Source organism: Zerene cesonia, chromosome 1 (assembly GCF_012273895.1).
Source record: "Zerene cesonia ecotype Mississippi chromosome 1, Zerene_cesonia_1.1, whole genome shotgun sequence".
Taxonomy (NCBI): Eukaryota; Metazoa; Arthropoda; class Insecta; order Lepidoptera; family Pieridae; genus Zerene; species Zerene cesonia.
In genome coordinates, this window is record NC_052102.1 from 5114239 (window position 1) to 5133806 (window position 19568).

General features: G+C 35.1%; 1 protein-coding gene across 4 annotated transcripts; it reads right to left on the reverse strand.

Annotated features, from left to right (window-relative positions):
- Positions 1–457: 457 nt before the first annotated feature.
- LOC119829962 (homeotic protein spalt-major-like) lies at positions 458–19517 on the reverse strand. Of its 4 annotated transcripts, XM_038352722.1 has the most exons (9): positions 19325–19517; positions 10487–12253; positions 9404–9589; positions 9059–9192; positions 4781–4873; positions 4410–4644; positions 3220–3398; positions 2224–2391; positions 458–2039 (listed from the first exon to the last, which is right to left on the reverse strand). In XM_038352722.1, exons 1-9 carry the CDS (start codon positions 19365–19367, stop codon positions 1671–1673), a joined length of 3174 nt encoding a protein of 1057 aa, XP_038208650.1. In that variant the 5' UTR covers positions 19368–19517; the 3' UTR covers positions 458–1670. The 4 variants fall into 4 exon arrangements, with proteins under 4 accessions (XP_038208650.1, XP_038208669.1, XP_038208661.1 ...); XM_038352741.1 differs by lacking the exon at positions 9404–9589; XM_038352733.1 differs by lacking the exon at positions 4781–4873.
- Between the last annotated feature and the right edge of the window lie 51 nt (positions 19518–19568).

The following is a 19568-nucleotide window of genomic DNA, read 5'->3' on the forward strand; positions in this document are numbered from 1 at the left end:
TAAACTTTTTCAATAAAATTTAAAAAAAGTAAATCTGCGCTTTCATTTCATCACTCTTACTCCAGATAAGAAATAAACGTAGAAATTGATGTTGATAATGATTAGGAATAACATAAATAAAGGAATTAGCAAAAACAAAATAAAAACGAAGGAGAAGGTAAAAGGAGAACAAAAAAAAAGTAATAAGTGTTATTATTGTTTTTTAAATAATTTGAATACTTTCTGGACATTTACATAAACATTTAATAATTTACAATTGATTATTTATACTGACATGGACATGACACTTCATATTCATGGCTAACGCTACGCTATATCTATTCGCAACATGAAAATTAAATTGTAGGTGCTATGAGAATTTATGCTAGACAACTAAATCGTTGTAGAGGCCTATCGCCTCACAATCTTTATTTATTCCTAAGAGTGTATGCATGATTTGACGATATAAATTATGTAGCTCAACATTTATACACATCTATTTAGAAGTACGAAACACATCACTATGAAACGTATAAATAATTGTATTACAGTTCGGCTTTTAGTTACAAACATTGAAATGCACATTTTTGGAAACAAAATTTCGTAAATAAACGGTCAGTCTGTGAAGTACATACTTTCATTATTATGGAAAATAAGTAACATACATTTTTTACAAAGATATGTTGAAATATCCTAAAGCAATATAGCTATGACTCTAAAACACTTAAATCTATGTAGACCTCAAATGCAAATACTTTTTAATTTACATGATATGAATATGTCATTAACCTCTGTTACCGTAATTAAATATAGTAAATATATTGAGTACTTAGAGCGAGAATAAGTTAATAAGGTATACATTCCTTTAAATAATGCATTCATCAATAAAATCTTATACAGATATTTTTCGTTGCCAAAGAAGATTCTTATATATAGTTTGCCGCCTACTTGAAATTTGACAATATATCAGCATTTGATACATTTCAATAATTTACTAAAGAATCTCTTCACATTGGAATGTGGTATTAAAGAAATCATGCATATCGCACTCCAGTTGAGACATAATATAGATATAGCATAATAATTAATTAAACTATTTTACTTACGAAACTAAATATTATACATTTTATTTACATAATTATTAAGATAGTATATAGATTTATGAATTTAATTAATTTTTGGGATAATTTATAATTACTTTTGATGTTATAGCACATTCGACTGTATCCAATATATCTGATACCATTTCCATACTTATGTCCATAAGACACAGCCTCTTCATGTGCACTATCACAGAGTAATGACATAATAGTGGGACTCTTACGAGCCCCGGATTGCCCCAGGCCCGTACACGTGCATATAAGTTACTTATAGTAATACTAGGCGTAATAACACTTGGAATAACGACTCGATACATACATCGATACACTTAGCGTGTTACCTTACGCTATTATAAATCATTTTTATTTCAGTCCTTCACTTTGAGTACTCAAGTTCCTTTCAAATCTTTGTACATAATTGAGAATACTCGGTATGGTGAATGGCCATTTTCAAGTAAGAGATTCACCGTAGCCCGTTGAGTCGATTATTTGGAATGTGATCGGGCATTGCAGCGGCTGATGCACGACTTATCGGATCGATCGTCAATTGATAGGTTTAATCGAGTGGTACATCGACTCGGCGATATCGTTTCACACGGTGAGGCCTTCAGTCCTGGCGGGTGGCGGGAGCGACGCTAGCGGGTGCGAGTGTGGGTGGTGCGGCGCGGGCGGCGAGGGCTGCGCGGGCGGCGGGGGGTGCGGCGCGTGCGCCGGCGGGGAGCGGTAGTGCTCACTCTCCTCGCGCATTTGCCGACTGCGCTCAGCTAACTCTCGACCTCTTTCGGCAAGTTCACGCATAGCGGCTTGGCGCTCGTCATTCTCCAAAGACGGCGGCCTCTCCAGAGGTGAAGCCGCGCCGGGCCTTCCGGCTCCGAATGCCCCGAAACCGAGCAAGCCTGGGAATTTACCAGCGACGCCGTTCTGTCCAGCGCTCTGTTGTATGACAGATATTTCATTCAGCTGTGGGCAATAAGATCATAGTTTTAGTTTTCTCTTTGAAACATAAATGATTATACGATAGTGGAGGGTGGGAGCGATAGTTTAAAACACGGTTGATTTAATTTTTAACCTTACGTATTATTTGCCAATAGGCAGCAACTCTGCTTTAACTAGATTCATAAGTTGTAAAAAATGATCGGCTTACCTTCTGCTGCATGCCGTTTAGGAAAGGCGCGGGCAGGTAGGGGTAGAAGAGGTCCGGGCGCCGCAGCAGGTCGTGCGGCTCGTGCAGCGGCCGCGGCGGCAGCTCCAGCGACATGCGGCGCCCGCGCCGCGACGCGCCGCCGCTCCACATGTGCGTGCCCATGTGCACCTATCAAACGATACCGTTAATATGCTTTCGAGAAAATGCTTTACAGTGCCACCAAATTATCTTTGAAAAGGCGAAAAATTTTACTAAAGATTATTCGCTGAGTACTTCAAGCGTTGCGTGTGTTTTATTATTATCTTACTAAAATTTAATTATTTAATATGCCAAAGCTATTAAAAGTGACGGCCAAATTATTATTGCGAAAGTTAAATAAAGGCTACATTGAAGCGACAGTGACGATACCCTTAATTTCAGAGATAAGTTGGTGGACACAAGACACTATACGTGTTGTGCAGGGTTAGAAGTTTTTTCCTGAATATGGGGGGCCCTGCCTGGTACCTATATTGATATGAATGATTTATTAATCGTATGACTAATAATATGATTGTAAGAGAAAACTTCTTGAATGTTTGTTTAATGAGTATATGATACTGATGTCGCTTTCTTATAAAACTGCCTACGTTTAGTGATGAACTGTTCTTCGATTCCATGACGAATTCACAAATTCGATAAAATATTTATGCAAAGAAGAAATTAAATTCATATTCTACAACGTATACGATGTGTTTTGGAACATAACTTAAATACGGAGCGTGTTTAATTTACATATGATAACCATTTATTTAAAAATCTACTATTATAATTATACGTATATAAATTAATTGATAGCTTAGGTATTTTTATTTTCAAATCATAACTGTTTAAAGAAGTAAAAATTTATAAAATTTTAATACTTATAAGCAATTAACGTTACATAGCTGCTTTTATTGAACAAGAACAATCAATTATAAGAGAACTAAGCTTAATTATTTTATTACAAACGATGTTCACCTTGAGATTTCCTTTGGTTGTGAATGCTTTCTGGCAGACCGCGCACCGGAATGGCTTGTCCCCAGTGTGGGTTCGCATGTGGATCTGCAGAGCGGACGATGATGAGAAGTTCTTGCGGCAAACTCCGCATAAGTGCTTTGACGACGCTGACGGCGGTGGGTGGACAGGAGCACTTGGCACTAAGAAAAAAGGTTCGTGTATTGACAAAGGATATAAAAAATATTTGAAATAGAAACGAAATTTCTCGTCTTCGTTATGAGCGTTAAGATAGGTCTTGATAAAGGTGTAAAATATATATATTTTTGACTAGCTATTCGAATTGGCCTCGCCCGTGTTGCTTAATATATAGCCTATGTCACTCAGTGAAGTTGCAGCCTTCTAATGGTGAAAGAAATTAGATTAGTCCAGTCGGTCCAGTAGATTTGTGTAAAAAAAATACAAACATAACTCACACAAATCTCTACCCTTTATACTCCTCCTTTCTACTTCTCGTCTTCTCTTCACATGTTTATAAGTTAAGCCATAAATAAGTTTGGTAATTTTATTTATATATTGCATATTTTTGCTTACTACAATCCAATTTCGTTCTAATCCCAAATTAGTAGAGGACTTATTGTGAAAGAAAAAAAGAATTAATTTGAAAAAAAAGTTTACAACGTTAACTTGACCATTATTGCATTCAATTACGTTATTAATACGTAAGTTGTACGGATTCAAACAATTCTCCGTATTAAATTCCACTAAAGAGCACTGATTATTCCCATCATGTCAGAATAGTGAGGACACGGCGGAGTGAAATAAATATGAAGTATCCACCTACTTATTCAAAAATGAACTTTAATCATATGTAGTAGACGAAATTAAATCTATTGACAATACGAAAAAAATTCACCGTTAATATCTGTTTTTCAACCGATTTCAAAAATTGTTTATCACTATCTACCTATAAGGACGTACCTGCCACGTAATACTAAGCGGTAATTAAGTATCATTCTTTGGACGTTAAAACAAATACATCATCAGACTATCAAATTGCAATGTATTATTTGATTGAAATGGCATTGAAAGTTTATTAAACGAGTTTCATTAAAATCGGTTCAGTACTATAAAAGTTGGTTCCCAAAACTTTACACGAAGTGCATTTAAATTCATGTAACGTTTGTTTCGTCGAGTTGTATCATAACAATTACCTGTTAGTCTCTTTGGTAAAGGCGGCATGTCAATCGGGGGCGGGTGATTCATCGGCGGCGGCGGGTGTGCGGGCGGAGACCGCTTCAAGTCCATCTTGTCAGGCGAGGATCGCCTCTCGGGGCTCGGCTCGCGGCCGTCCTCGCTCGCCGCTCCCGTAGGACCACTTCCATTTTTGTCGAAGCCCGGTGGCATGTCCCGAATCTTATGCGTGAGCATGTGTTGCTTCATGTTACCCTATCGAAAGGAACACCGATTAGTGTTGAGGTTTCGTTACGCTTCGCTTAATATAAATGCAATTTGGGGCGGTTAAGTGTAGAAGCAAAATAATGTTATTTTATAGAGGCCACGCTCAGGCGTCACTCTCTCATACCGGGTAGACGAAGGCGTTCCAGAGGTCCAAAGCAGTGGCGTGTGGCGGGCGAGGAGCGCGCGTGCGCCTGGCGCATTGGCAACCGCCACTGCTCTGGAACCACAAATACACGCAAAATTTACACACACGCTCAGCTCACATAGATTTTCTAATTAGGGGAACAGATCAAGCAATACATTGGATAAGAGAAGGTATAAATTGTTATCTAAGATGAAACCAGCGAGGAGAACACGTTTAAGAATACCGAGAGAGAGTTATCAAAACTCAATAACTATAGAGATTTCGTTAAAAATCTCGGCTTAAAGATACATAACATACAACTCATGAATATAGCCTAATGTATATAGTTATACAAACTGTATACATTAGGCTACCTACTAAATTTTACTACCTACTATATGTACATAAATATCAAATGTAACATAATTTTTATTGTTAATGTTCATTATTTTACTTTAGCACATTTAACAATAACATTATTTTTAACTTTTCAGTAGACATCTACGTCAATTAAAAATATTTTCCATATGCTTATGTTCGAAAAATGTTAAAAACATATCTAAAATATACAGTTTAAGTAATTTTGTAGGTACCTATCAGTATTTAAAAATGAGGTCACATGATACTTTGTAACTTTGTAGTTATTAATTAGGTAATTCTTATGCATTGTCGATGGCTTGATTTATATTTCTAAACTCATTATTATTGAAAAGATATAATATTTACATTAAAATGCTTTAAAATTTTAGAGTTTTTTTTATAATATTTATCAATGCCAAATTCTCGAAACCTTCAAAAACCCTGCACTATGATTTATCTTTTATTATAATTAATTATTTATTCTGTTTGTAATGGAAATAAATTTCTTAATTCATTTGAAATTAATGATAAATTAAATAATGATTTAGTAAAATCCTTACGAAAATGAAAGCCACATTATAATAAAGCTTAAATAATTTAATCATAATGTTATTTTTGGGGAACGAAATCTTAATATTATTAATAACGAATTGCATTTAAATAGCTTTCCATCTAGAGAAATAGTTCTGCCATTCAATAACAGATGGCGCCTACGTAACATATGTACATTGTACGGGTTACGCGGCGGTAGAGACCGTATTTTAATTAAAAGGTTTGTAATATCTAGGAATATCTTGAAATGACTGGTTATAAATATAATAAAAATGTAATGTTAATTATTACAAATTTTAGGGTATGTATAATATCATGGCCCATAAAAAACCAATAAAAATGTCATTATGTGGGCTTATCTATGTTTTTTAATAATAATTATCTATTTTGACTTGAGTGCTGATTCATAATTTAATACTTATAAAGATTCTTAAAATATTATGTTTATTTTATGTGATATATTACGTAATATTAACTGATTTCACGAGTAGCACTATAACGTAAATATTAAGTAGGAAGGTACTTATTTTTTATTACAATTTATAATAGGCAACGAAATTTCCTATCCAATTTAATTCAATAATGTAAAACTATTAATTATGTAGGAATATTGTTTGTAATATGAGTATTTTCCTTTTAGAGTATCGCGGATGACTTTCATTTAAGGGTGTTTATGTGAAATTGCAGTGCTATCTTAAACATTGAAAGAGTATTTGGAGTCAATAAACTGGCGACGGTGATCAGAATAATCGATAATACATAGTTTAGCGCGTGAACTTTCATCGGTACGGGTGTCGGCTACACTTATTGTAATTTTAAATGTGCTTGTAAGCAGACACTATTCGATAAGGCCTCGCTGCTTGTTTCCCGATATTCTCTACAACCGATTTGACATTCACATTCTGCTACGCTACGGTACAGTCGATACATTTAATATTTTACTGCAGTTGTATGCATTAAAATATAACAGGTACAATCTTATCATTCGGACAAATTTGCACTGAATAATTATTTGTTATGTTTACTGTACATGCGACGTTGCACAGTATAATAAAAAAGTAATTATATCTTCATAAATATTGACATGTTTGCAATCGTTGGAACAAAAAGTGGGTCATGATTTAAAAAAGTGATATTATATCAGCTTTATAAAAATTTTAATGTAGCTAAATTAAAATAGTACCAACTGGTAACTTCATATCTTCGAAATAGCATTATTTTAACGTAGGACATCATTGAGCTGTTATAAATTTACGCAATTCTGATAAGATATTTGTAAGCGGTTTATATATGTCAGTTTACTGAGAACGAGAAGTCGTCGTTACCATTCTGCGTGAAACCGGGGTGGCCAGTACCTACCTACATTTAAAATTGTTTATGCATACTTTAAGTTTTTATAATTAATATAATTAGGGAAATTTGGCGAAAGTTATATCTCGACAATGTAAGAAATGTAACTTGCAGTATATATCAAAGTGAAATTATTCTAGATAAATATATTTCCAACAATAGGTAACGGCTCTTGCATCTTAGTGAATATGCGGCGCCATCATAAAATATACTTTTAGACTCATTTTATTGATAAGGCACCCGCATAGACACTTAGGGAAACAACGAAAAAATGTTATTTTCTGAAGCATAAATATTCTTTTATGAGAAGAGGCGTAGGTAAAGGCTCAAGGATTTATAAGCAATAAATATTTTACGACATGAATTAATATTCCGATCGTTTTCCGTGACGTTGTTTTTATGACTTATCATTTTTGTGGCGACGATGGTCCGCGACGCAAGCGCAGCTTCACGCTTGAAATATTGGCCAAACTGATTATAAAACTTGATTTGCCATAAAAGCAGAAATATTCTTTGAACCGTCTTAAGTATTGCATTAATTATTTTAATCTGATATTGCTTTATTATCATCGCTGGGGGAGATCAAAATATTCGAAACAATATACCTAACTTTTTTTGTATTGTGACCATATATAACGATTCAATCGAACGATTGATTTATCTGGGCCGAAATAACGATACTGCAAAAAGCATTTCTTATAAAAGCCTTTCGCTATCTACATATTTAATCTATTTTGAGACACGTACAAAATAACACAAATAAATCGGAGGCTTGAAGCAGCAAATGTAACATTCAATACCTACGGGGAATCGAGAAAATAACAATAGAAAGGTGATGTAATATCTAGAATAGCGCTTTAATGTAAAGCGAGTGTTGCATATCTGAGCGCGTCAAGTGAACACGGCTCGCCGGTAAATCGGCGAAAGTCAAGTTATGCCGCTGAGTGGTTTCTTACCTAAGACATAAATAGACTGTAATGAAAGCCGTTTAAAGGATTCAACCACCATTTAAGGTGATGAGGATATAAGGGCCAATATGAGTCCCATAAATAAGGAAAACATTATACAAATGTTTATGCATTCCTAATTTTTTCTACTTTCTTTTTATGAAGATATTTCAACGTTCTATCATAACATCCAAAAATGCCAGAAATATCAAAACGCAAAATTATTGTAAAACATTAGAAGTAGAAGCACATATTATAATATAATATTGTAGTTGTGCTCTGGGTGTCTTAATAAATAATTCTTGCACAACTGCTATATTTAATTAAGTTATAATTATGAGCTGTTAGTCCATAAATTAAAATGTAGACACGCTTATCGACCAAAGCACAATTAAGAAATGCATTCAATTGCGAAACAAATAAGGTCTAATATACAATAAGTAAATAATTGAATCAAAAAGGAAGTTAATACAATACGATTTGATTAAATCAGAATAAACGAGCCTACAAGTTTGTAAAGTTGGTCGTCAATTACTCAGCAAGTCTGGCTCGAGAGAGGAAGACAACGAATAACGACCGAAACTTATGCGAGCTAGAGGCGTCGACTAGAGACTTGTAATTACAGCCTGCAAAATTAATGCACTGAAACTTGGATGAAATGAAACCGGAGTATGCAGTTTCGTACACCAACATTGAGTTGGTTTTTGGTAAACCGTGCGAACGGACGACTTTATCTTATAAGTTGCAGTAAATATAACCTTTATGTATGCAATTATTATGGAAACATTTATATACAGTATTTACACATTGAAAACGTTTGTTTTCGACAATAAGGCATTAGATATGTTGTGAAAATTAGAGGAAACGTCGTAAACGCGTAGATATGTGTCGCTATTTGTGTAACAATAAAGTATGAACTGGCTTCGAGCCAAAGATACTCGATAGGAGTTTATACGATTAGAAATAAGGAATTTCGTTTTGAATATAATTTTCTGAATCCACTTTTATAAATTTAATTTACTGTCTAGTAAATATAAAAATATGTTAATGGAACCAAATATAAACTTACCTTTGTCGAAAAGCCTCTATCGCAGACCGTGCACTTGAACGGACGTTCTTTGGTGTGACTTCGGTAGTGGATTTCCAAAGCGGAGTTGCAGGCAAATGTTTTGTAGCAGATGGTACACGTCGTATTACCGCGCACTGGACAAGAAATTTTACTTTTAATTGTTATTTTCTATTTCACAACACGTACATCTTATTGAAAACATTGTTCACTTATAACATTATAGCCATATTGTCCTTGAGCACCCGGTTAGGTTATATTAGAGTAAAAAATATTAGGACAATATGTAGGGAATGGAAATGTGGACGACCGGGGCGGACGATAATGTAAGATCCCGCTTTCGCATACCTGCGGGAGGAAAAGCAAGTCCGAGCGGGCTGAAGGGCGATCCACCGAGAGCACCAAGCGCAGCCAGGGGTGTGGGCGGCGAGGGCAGCGGTGAGTGGTGTGGCAGGCGCGGCGGCGTCGACAAGGCTGATGGCGACGGTGAAGGCGATGGTGGTGAGGCACGTGCACTCCGCCCGCTCTCCGAACCTGTCGCCGATGGGAGGGAAGCCGTTGTGGTGATGGTTTTTATTTCGCATTCGGACGCCGTGGCGCAGACGGAGAGCGGCGAAGTTCGACGATCCTTTATTTCAGATTCATCGTCGAACTCCCGAGTATTAAGCTCGCGCTCTTCACGGCCGCTCTCATCGTCGGTTCCGCGGGAGTCCGCCCTTCGGTCGCCAGGAGTGGAGGGAGTAGGAAAGGTAGGAGTGGGAATGTTGCAAAATGGAGAATAGTCTGTGATATCGGAGTCATTATTACTGAATGATTGACTATCACAAGTGTCTCGGGTGCCTTGATCAAAAGAAATATTGCAACGGTCGACTGTATGCATTCGAATATGTTGATGTAAAATGCTAGGGTCGGTAAACTTTCTGTGACAAACGGGACATTGGTGTAACATTTGAGAGGGAGGTTTAATTCGGTGTACGCCCATATGTGTTTTCAAATTCCCTTTTGTAGTAAAAGCCCGACCGCATAACTTGCATCGAAAGGGTCGTTCACCAGTATGAGTTCGATAGTGCATCTGTAGAGCACTTTTACAAGAAAGAACACGATGGCATACTATGCATTCATTTGGATCTGATACTTTATTATCAATATTATCTACTAATTGTTGCAATTTAGATGTTTCTGAAGTTTTCCTAATTTCTATCAAACTTTCCCATGAATTATCGTTGCTACCAGGACGTGGTAGAAGAGAATTATACATTATAGGGTCTCGAGTAAGATCTGGATCAAGTATATTGTTAGGAATATTTGGGAATGGAGTTAAGCTACCCGAGGAAATGCTACTAGGAGGAGAGTGAGGAAACAGTGGATAAGACGGAAAAGTACGAAGTCCCGTAGCTATTGAAATTGGTCCAGATATCGATTGGTTCTTACTTGATAGATTTTCCGGCTGATCGGGGTCCGGCTTCACGTGTGGACTTTCTCTGCCAATTTGGTCTTCATTGCTATATTTTGAATCCATGCTGCAATCGTCATAGGGTGAAGTAGAAGGATATCGCTCTTGCTCTGTATCTTGAACAGGCTCATTTTCTTCGGGCTCCCGTTTAGGTGATATTCGGTCTGTTTCCTCAAAACTGGAATCTCGTTGGCTTTCTTCGTCTTGCGGTTCTGACTTAAACATTTCCGATGTCGATCGTGAAGGACTTGGTGCAGATGGTTTGCTTAGATCAGCAGGGGCATCTTGTTCTTCCCGCATTGCAAAAAGTGGATGTGGTGGTAATGGTTTATCGCCAAGTGGACGCGGTGGAAGAAGGTCATGATGTGTTGGTCTATATAATGGCAAGCTTGGCGGAAAAGGTGCCGGCGCACCTGGAGGAAACTGGAGTGGATGTGGTGGCATTCCAGGTATAGGCCCCGGAGACAACTGCGCTAATAGCGGAGGATGGTATTTGTCTAAATGTTCTGGCACTGGGTTCGGGTTCATTTTGACATGAGGGAATTTGGCAGTGTGTCTTTGGAAATGTACTTTAAGATTTCCTTTTGTCGTAAATCTTGATCCGCAAACATTACATTTGAATGGTCTTTCTCCAGTATGTGATCGAATATGAATTTGAAGCGCAGAATCACTTCCAAACACTTTTCCACAGTATCTGCACCTGTGTTTAAAGAAAGGTTCATTCCTCCCTCCGCTTTTTCCATCATACGGTGACATTTTTCCTGACTTTCGGAAAGCCAGTTCATCAGCTAAATTATTCGCTAGAAGTCCTTGAGACGCATTATCAAGTACCTCTTGTGCTCGCTTCTGTAGCATCTCAAGTGTATTTGGTTCATTTAGGGACGGTGGAGGATCGTTGTTTGTGATTATTGAAGATGCTAATGATGAAGATATGGAGCTATAGGGTGGATGAGACATCATAGGTGGAGATGAGGTTGGAGGTTTGGGAATGGATATCGGTTCCATTTTAGGCGTAATATGCGAATGGGTTGATGGCAAGCTTTGGCTAGTAGGAGGAGCTGGTTCAACAGGAGATGGCTCCCGTGGCGGACGAGGCGGCGACGGTGAGCGAACTGGCGTCGACGGAGCGGTTGGTTCTTGTTCACAGGGTGGTGGACTTGGCTGCTGATCATCTTTTCTTCTAGTTAATGATAACTGATTTTGTAATTGTCTTATTAACTGAAGTTGAAAAACTTGTTGATGTTGCAGTGTAAATAACGTACTTTGCAATACTGCGAGCTCGTGTAAAGCGGCCTCATTGTTTGCATTATTAGCCATAGCTGTGGCTGCAAACTGTGCAACTGCCACTTTAGTATTTTGTAATGCTTCTAGCGTTACATGGCCAGCCACCGAGAAGGGTAAACCAACTGGTGGAACATCAGCTTCAGGTACTTCAGCCTCTCCGTCTTCCAGGCTATTATTATTTTCTGCATCTTGCCGATGCCTTCTTACTTGTTCTAGTCTTTTGTTAGGACTATCCATTTCTTCATCCCCTGACACAACCATATCTTCAGGATCCGAGTGCATTCTTTCTTCACCCATTTGAATTGCTTTTTCATCGCAAAGTCTCTTATGGTATAAGAAATCGTCAAAGTTATCAAACTGTTCTTGACATCGCGGGCACATATGCGTCTCTGGACGGTCTCTGCCATCTTCCGGTAAAACATTGTGGATTTCTTCTTCAGAACACGACCCCGAACTTTCACCTAAAACAAAAAAATTAAATCATTATCGATGCTATCGATTCCGACAGAATACGTTATATTTTAGATGATATTATGGAGCTGTAACTCAAATTTCTATTGATGAATAATGAAACAAGAAATGTACTTAATTAATGTAGTTAGCTCTCTTTATCTTAATAAATGTTGATGCAGTTCCATTTATGTAGCAATATATTAAATACATTAAGCATAATTAATATATTAAATCCGTAAATTAATTTGAGTACCTATGTACAAGTGTAAGAATTTTCTAGATCATATAGTAAATTTTGAATAACTGTATGTGTAAAAATGTTTAAAAAGTAATTAATTTATTTTTTTACGCCACTTAAGTAGAATTATTATTATGTCGAACATAACTATGTTAGGGTCGTTTGAATTAAAAAAAAAAGACCGTAAGCTATTTCTTTTTGTATTCTAATACAATGCTTTTAAATTTACAACCCTAAATAGTATATTATGCTTATTACTACGTGTTATAATTTGTCAATCAATACATCAATTAAACATAAAAATAATTGATTTTTGTTTGTCTCGCTTAAAGTCGAAAACGGCTGATTTAGCTGATTTGGTAATGAAATATTTATCGTAGTCCAAGCAAGGTTTAAACGAAGAGAAACATATGAAAATAAATATCACGTGTGATCTAGTTAGGTATAAGAATAGGTACAAGACAACTAACGATCCTTGAAGAACTTAGTTTTTAAAAGAATAAACTATAAAAAATCACTGTTAAATTATGTTGAATATTTTTATTGTTAGGACAGTCGTAAAGGAATATCTATTGTTGTGATTTGTTCCCGAGTATGAGATGTTTATTTTACCGGTCTTATTAATGAGACCATACTATTTACGCTCGACATAACTTTACTAATTTAGAATAACCATTTAGAGTCCAAACTAGGGCTTAATATGCAAAAAGTATCTGGGCACACAGTATTATGTAAATAACTCGAAGGCAAGGCGATGATGTAAAGTATTCTGGTGCTGTTTTTTTTATCCGAATATGCATTATATCCATGTATATCTAACTAATTTTATGTTTTTGCATATTATAACGAAATACACGACGATGACGCACTTCGTAGTAGTAGGTAGGTATATGTACAAAATAATGACAGTAATTAGAATACTCAGTACGATAACAACCTTAGTTTTACATGTAATAAAGTTATGATAAAATGAGTGGTTTAATTAAAACGACACTTAATGTTTGTCTCTTGCTCAACTAGGTATATCCTGACGTTTGATACTTTTCATTTTTTTATAAGACTAGCTGCTGCATCTGAAGTCCTATCCTTCATAGTTATCTATTACTTATTTGTTGAGATTAAATTATACTTTAAGATTATTTCATAAGTAGGTCCCGTTCCCAGTGATTTATTTCAGGATAAAACTATACTATGACCTATAACTATACTATTTTCGTAATATAATTGATTTGGATCGGTTTGATAGAAAAAGTAAACACAAATCATTATGTTTCTTGTTTAGATAATATGTATGCATGTCTTAACTTCTAAACGAAAAGTCCGGTCCGGCTAGTCATTATTTGCCGTATAATCAAACCTTATTTTTATGATTCCATCGATATTTGAACTTAAAATGTTTAGCACAATTTGTAATTATGGCTTAACTATAATAGATACCTAAATAAAAATTCTATTATTATGTAGGACGTGTATGTATCGTTAATGATTTTCGCAGCACACGCAAAATATTGAATTTTATCGGCAATTTTTTACATGTTCTTGCATAAAATTTAAGTAGGAATCTTTTCTAAGATATAGTAGCTATTATCTAAGTATTGTACAGAATACCGGACAATAAAGATTGCCGGTTACAAATACATACTATAATATAATATAATATATATATGTATTCTTATGATACGCTTAAGAGACGACTGCGCCTTGGTCTTTATTCTTACAAACTATCCTTGTTTAAATTTAACTGTAACAAAGTTGTAATGTATTTTAGGAATACACATTTCTTTTAAATTAATAATCAGTCCTCTCTTTACGCAACAAATATCGCTCGCAAAATGCTTTTTTTGATATCAACGGGTATTTTGATCATCATCATCAGCCCATATATGTTCCCACTGCTGGGACACAGGCCTCCTATGAGGGATCAGGCCATAATCCACCACGCTGGCCAAGTGCGGGTTGGCAGATGTCACATGTCTTTGATTCTCGGACATGCCGGTTGCCTCACGATGTTTCCCTTCACCGTGAGCAGTGGTGATATTATCTACATGTGCAGATAAATTGAAAATCAATTTATTTCCTGCACGCTCGCCCGGTCTCGAACCCCGACTTATCGATTTTTGAAGTCCGAGGTTCTCACCACTGAGCCACCACTGCACTAATTTTGATCAAATATGATTATTTAATTATGTACCTGTGACAATTCAGCAATTAGATAATGAGTAAATATCTAGAGTAACTTAAATAGTCAGTATTTGATTGAGATTATCTAACATTAGTAAATAATACCTATCTATTGTCGAAATTAACAATACGAATTAAAATGCAAAAAAGCAAAACTTCTTACAGCCTTTTTTTAAATTTATACTTAATTTATTGTTATTAATTCAGTATGCAAAACTTGAGTTGGGTAGTGATAATAAAAATATGTTATTTTGTTGAAAACAAAGAATAGTACCAATTGTCGCCTTTATAGTTTTCCCCATTTAATTCGACCGCGTAGTCAAAGAAAATTTTAATGGGAATGAGATGTTTCACCGCGGTTTAAAGTATCACTCTGTAGTCTTCTGTCTCCAGGGAAAAAAAACACTTCGTTGCGACGTACAAAAAGGACAAGCAAAGGAACAAAACATTTCCACATTTAGAATATTTGTTAGGATAAGTATGAGTCTTTATTATCGCACTAATATTATAAATGTGAAAGTTTGTATGTTTGGATGTTTGTCCGTCAATCACTCTGAAACTACAGAACGGATTTTGATGAAATTTGGTATACAGACAGGGTATGAGCTAGCTTGGGTGATAGGATACTTTTTATTCCGATTAAATGCTTTCCTGTAAATATTATAATTCCACTCGGGCAAAGCCGCGGGCGGAAGCTAGTCATACATAAAAATATAATTTAGTATATAAGAGACATGAATTTTCTACTTATTTGTTATCCCTCTCGAAATTAATACTGCGTAAATTAAGACGTACGTGATTTATTTAAATCTTACTTCATCCCGTTGTAAATGTCATTATTTCAAAAAGCAAAGCCTATTTTAGTGTATCATATGTGGTAATATTATGGATGTATGGATTTATTCTATAATGTTTGAATTTATGATTATCTTTGACTGGCTAATATTGCGTTGAAACAAGTCGTTAAGGAAGTGAACGTAAAGAGAATGTTTAAGTTTTGTATAGGCACGTTTGATAATGGTTTTCATAACAAGTATAAAGATAATGTAGAGTTAAATTATTCTTATGTCTCACTATATTGATTATCAGTATGCCGAACATACGTGATACTAAGATGGTGCCATGATAAATTATAATACCTATGTGTGCTGATGGATATTCATACATATATTTTATTAGAAAATAATTGTCAATCAATTATAAAATGGCGTAGGTAGGTACATAAGCTATTTTTAACAAAAAGATACTGCATATAAATTAGTTATAATAAGTATAATATGGATTTGAGACACACAGTAGATCTTTTTCTGTATTTACAATTTCTAATACAAAGGATAAGACATTAATCATTATTTAATTTGTTGTATGTTTTAACAGACAAAGAAGAAGAAGAAAGAAAAATCGTAGAAACTTGTGGGACTACAATTTAATGCTTTTGTGAGTAGATAACCCTACTTAAAATCTAGAAAGAAATAAGGATAGAAATAAAAATTATCCTTGTGACTATATATCATCAAGATGGTTAAATTGTGGTTCAATCTGATGTTATTATCTGTATCGAAAAAAGGTGACAAATAACGTTTTTTCTAGTATTCAAATTGTGTACGCACACAACAGAAAGTTATAAATTGTTTTTTGTTTATGAAAAAGATGGGATAGGTATTTTATTCAGCTTTAATATAGCGCCTTTAAAAACGCTTTTAAAAAAGAATAAACGAACAACAAAAGTTTTTAATATGATAATGTATTGTTTTGGCTTAAATATGGGAGGTAAAAAGTTTTCTTTAGGTACCTACTTAAACGTTCAAAATTTATAATTTATTAATATTAAACATTTTCTATTTCTGATTAAAGTCAGGAAAACGAATTCATGTTGGTTATCATTTAAATTAGTCCCTTAACAATAGACAGTATATATTGGGGTCAAATTAGCTTTACAATAGAATACACAAACAATGAATAAAAAGAGATTCAAATTATAATGTTTAATTGATATTTTTTAAATTACCCAAGCGTTTGAACCAATGACTTGACACGAATGATAATAAGTGATACTCTATTATTTGGTTTCTTATTTTGAAGAATAGTGCGGTCATTGTTAATTCATATAAACTATAACTATGTAGATATATTAAATTCAATGTGACGGTGATCTATTCGACCTTTGTTTGGGAGCATCACTAATCATCCATTGTTATAATTCAAATATAGATAATATATTATATGTAAGTTTGTATTCTAATTGAAAATTACAAAATTTTTATTCGAAATTTATTATTTATAATACCATTTGTTAACATATACCTATAGTGATTAGTACCTATCGGACCTTTATTCATTTAAAGCGCATGCTTTCTGATACTTAAAACATTTTGGTGTAGTTAGTGTTTTTATACTTAATAAACTCACGACTACAATGATATTATCTATATGATAGATAATAATTATGAAGGTGACACTATCAAGAGTGGTTTTAATGTACCTACCTTTTTTATGATTGCTTTTCCGTTATCGTATTTGAATATAGAAAATTGAAAAAGATACGAAGAGTACTTCATATCAGGTTATTAAAATATTTAATGCGTAAACGCATAAATTTGCTTATCGTATCGATTTTTCAACTTTCACCATAGAGTTTTTAATGTCCATTTGATGTCCGCAACATAATTATTATATTAGAAAGTAAAGTTATCTATAGGCATGGATTTTACGCAGTCCCTTATTTATCGACAGCGTTTGTAAATGTTTACATTTAAAAGCGAGCGAAAAGTGAGCACCGACACAAAACATCATAATAATCCGGGATAATCTTGCGGTAAGGGCTTAAATGTCTCATTTGTATCGAGATACCGGTGCGGTTAATAGTTAGTTTGTAAGAAGGAGGATTAGTGGTGTCTGTTTATCGCAATTTGGGTGTAAGCTTTGCGGGCAGCGCGCGGCGACTCAAAGCGCAAGATTGCGACAGTCGACGTACGCCTTCCTTACTTGGAAGTGCAAAAAACGTTTTGCATTAAAAATACAACAGAATGCGGCTCGTCAATATTCAGTTTAGCTATTGACAAAAAATATTACACATATATTCATACATTTCTATCATACAGAAGCTCCAAATCGGTTTCTATCAAAGCCACTTTTTCAGTTGATGTTTAACTGAGCTAAAATTGGGATTTCCTGTTTATTTCACTAGCGATCTCTCATCGATTTGGTTCATAATGTGTTCATTATATACTCCATAAATATCATAGCCGTTCGAATATTTAAACTATATAATTTGAAACACGATGGTAATTAATCCACTTACAGAAAGTCTATAATTTATACATTAAGTTTAATTATTATTCATCATTCAAGGTAAATGGACGCAATATACATAAGTATCAATATTTCATTTTAGTAAAACGGATTAGAATCTGCTGGCTAAGTTTTTTGTATTTATATTGGAGCCATCGAATTCGTTATCAAATATTTCTTCTAGAATATAGTTATGCAGCTTGTTTCAATCATTGAAAGATAAAAAGTCCACTAAAAATTTTATAGAACAGCAATAAAGAAGTGTAGCGGCTGATATATAAAATTTTGACAGCCTGTCATTCGAATAATATACAGCTACTTAAGGCTTTTATCAAAACGTGATACTTTTTCGGGATTATGACACTCGAAAGTAAGCTTTCCGCGGAACTACTCACGTTTTATTTTTGATAAGTATTTGTCTAAGAAGACTCGTTTAATTCCATTATTACAAAATCTTGAGTAAATATTGCTTCTTTTAAGTATTATTGTAGTTTATGTTTGATATTAATAATGTAAAGCAAGATACAACTAAGATTTTATAAAATATGATCTTGATTTAATTCTACGACCATTTCGAATATTTTAAGGCTTTACAAATGCTATTTCACATAACACAGTCTTAACAAGAGTGTGGTGAAATCACAAAGGAAAGCAATTTATTCATAAGTGTGCATTTAGTTACTTTTATGAGTAACACACAAAAGGCTTTTATGAACATTTTTGAATAGCTACAGTGGGTACCTACTGTTTTTTATGAAGAGCGTATTTGTTTTAATTTCATTTGGAGAGAAAGTGCATCATTTTAATTTGAATTTAAATGTTAACAAAAAGCTGCTCATATTATTAATTCAATTAAATAAATATGAAAATTGAAGGGTAGTAGGGGATGGCATTTTGACTAATAAATGGTATTGTTTGTATATTATGTCATGGATAATAAATGCTTCTCGGCATGAAAAAATAGAGCTAAAAATGTTGGTAAAATGGCAGATTTAAGCAGTAATCTAACCTTTGAAAATTTAATAAATGTTTAAAAAGGCTTATAATTAAGTTTAAATAGTCAACTAAATCGCATAATAAATTGATAAAAGCTCGTACATACATCAGTAGCCGCCTAACGCTAAATATCAGAAATAACCGGGTTCAACAATTCACTACACTGTTTACTCACCACGCAGAGGCCGAATTTTTTTGCACACTTTTTGATGAATGCCAAATTTTATCGTCGCTAACTGAATCATTTTAATTTATAAATGACAAACGCAACTTTCAGAACCGAAAAGCGGTAACACGATTTATGCTCCTCAAGGAGACTTCACAGTCCTTTAGTTGGGTGATGTTTGGGTGACGATAGTGAAGAAGTAAGTACCGATGGAGACGCGGCGGACGCAGGCGGGCTTCACGCGCGGCATGTTGAGTGGCGCTGGGGCTGGCGGCTCACAGCCAGCGCATGGCAGGCGGGAGCGGAGCGCTCGCCCTCGGACACACAGTCGGGTTCACTCGCGCGGAGCCGCGGACGGGCTCGCTCGACGTGCGGACTCGGAGTGCGGTGCGGACGCTGTCAGAGGAGCGCACCTCTCGCCATCTGACGCGGGACTGAGCGCGAGGCGGCG

Coding starts and splice junctions, on each gene's coding strand:
- LOC119829962 (XM_038352712.1), bottom strand. CDS start 19,367: ATGCCGCGCGTGAAGCCCGCCTGCGTCCGCCGCGTCTCCATCG. Junction 12,254..19,324: donor CGTCCGCCGCGTCTCCATCG/GTACTTACTTCT, acceptor TTTTTGTTTTAG/GTGAAAGTTCGGGGTCGTGT. Junction 3,399..4,409: donor TTTACCAAAGAGACTAACAG/GTAATTGTTATG, acceptor CTTTTTTCTTAG/TGCCAAGTGCTCCTGTCCAC.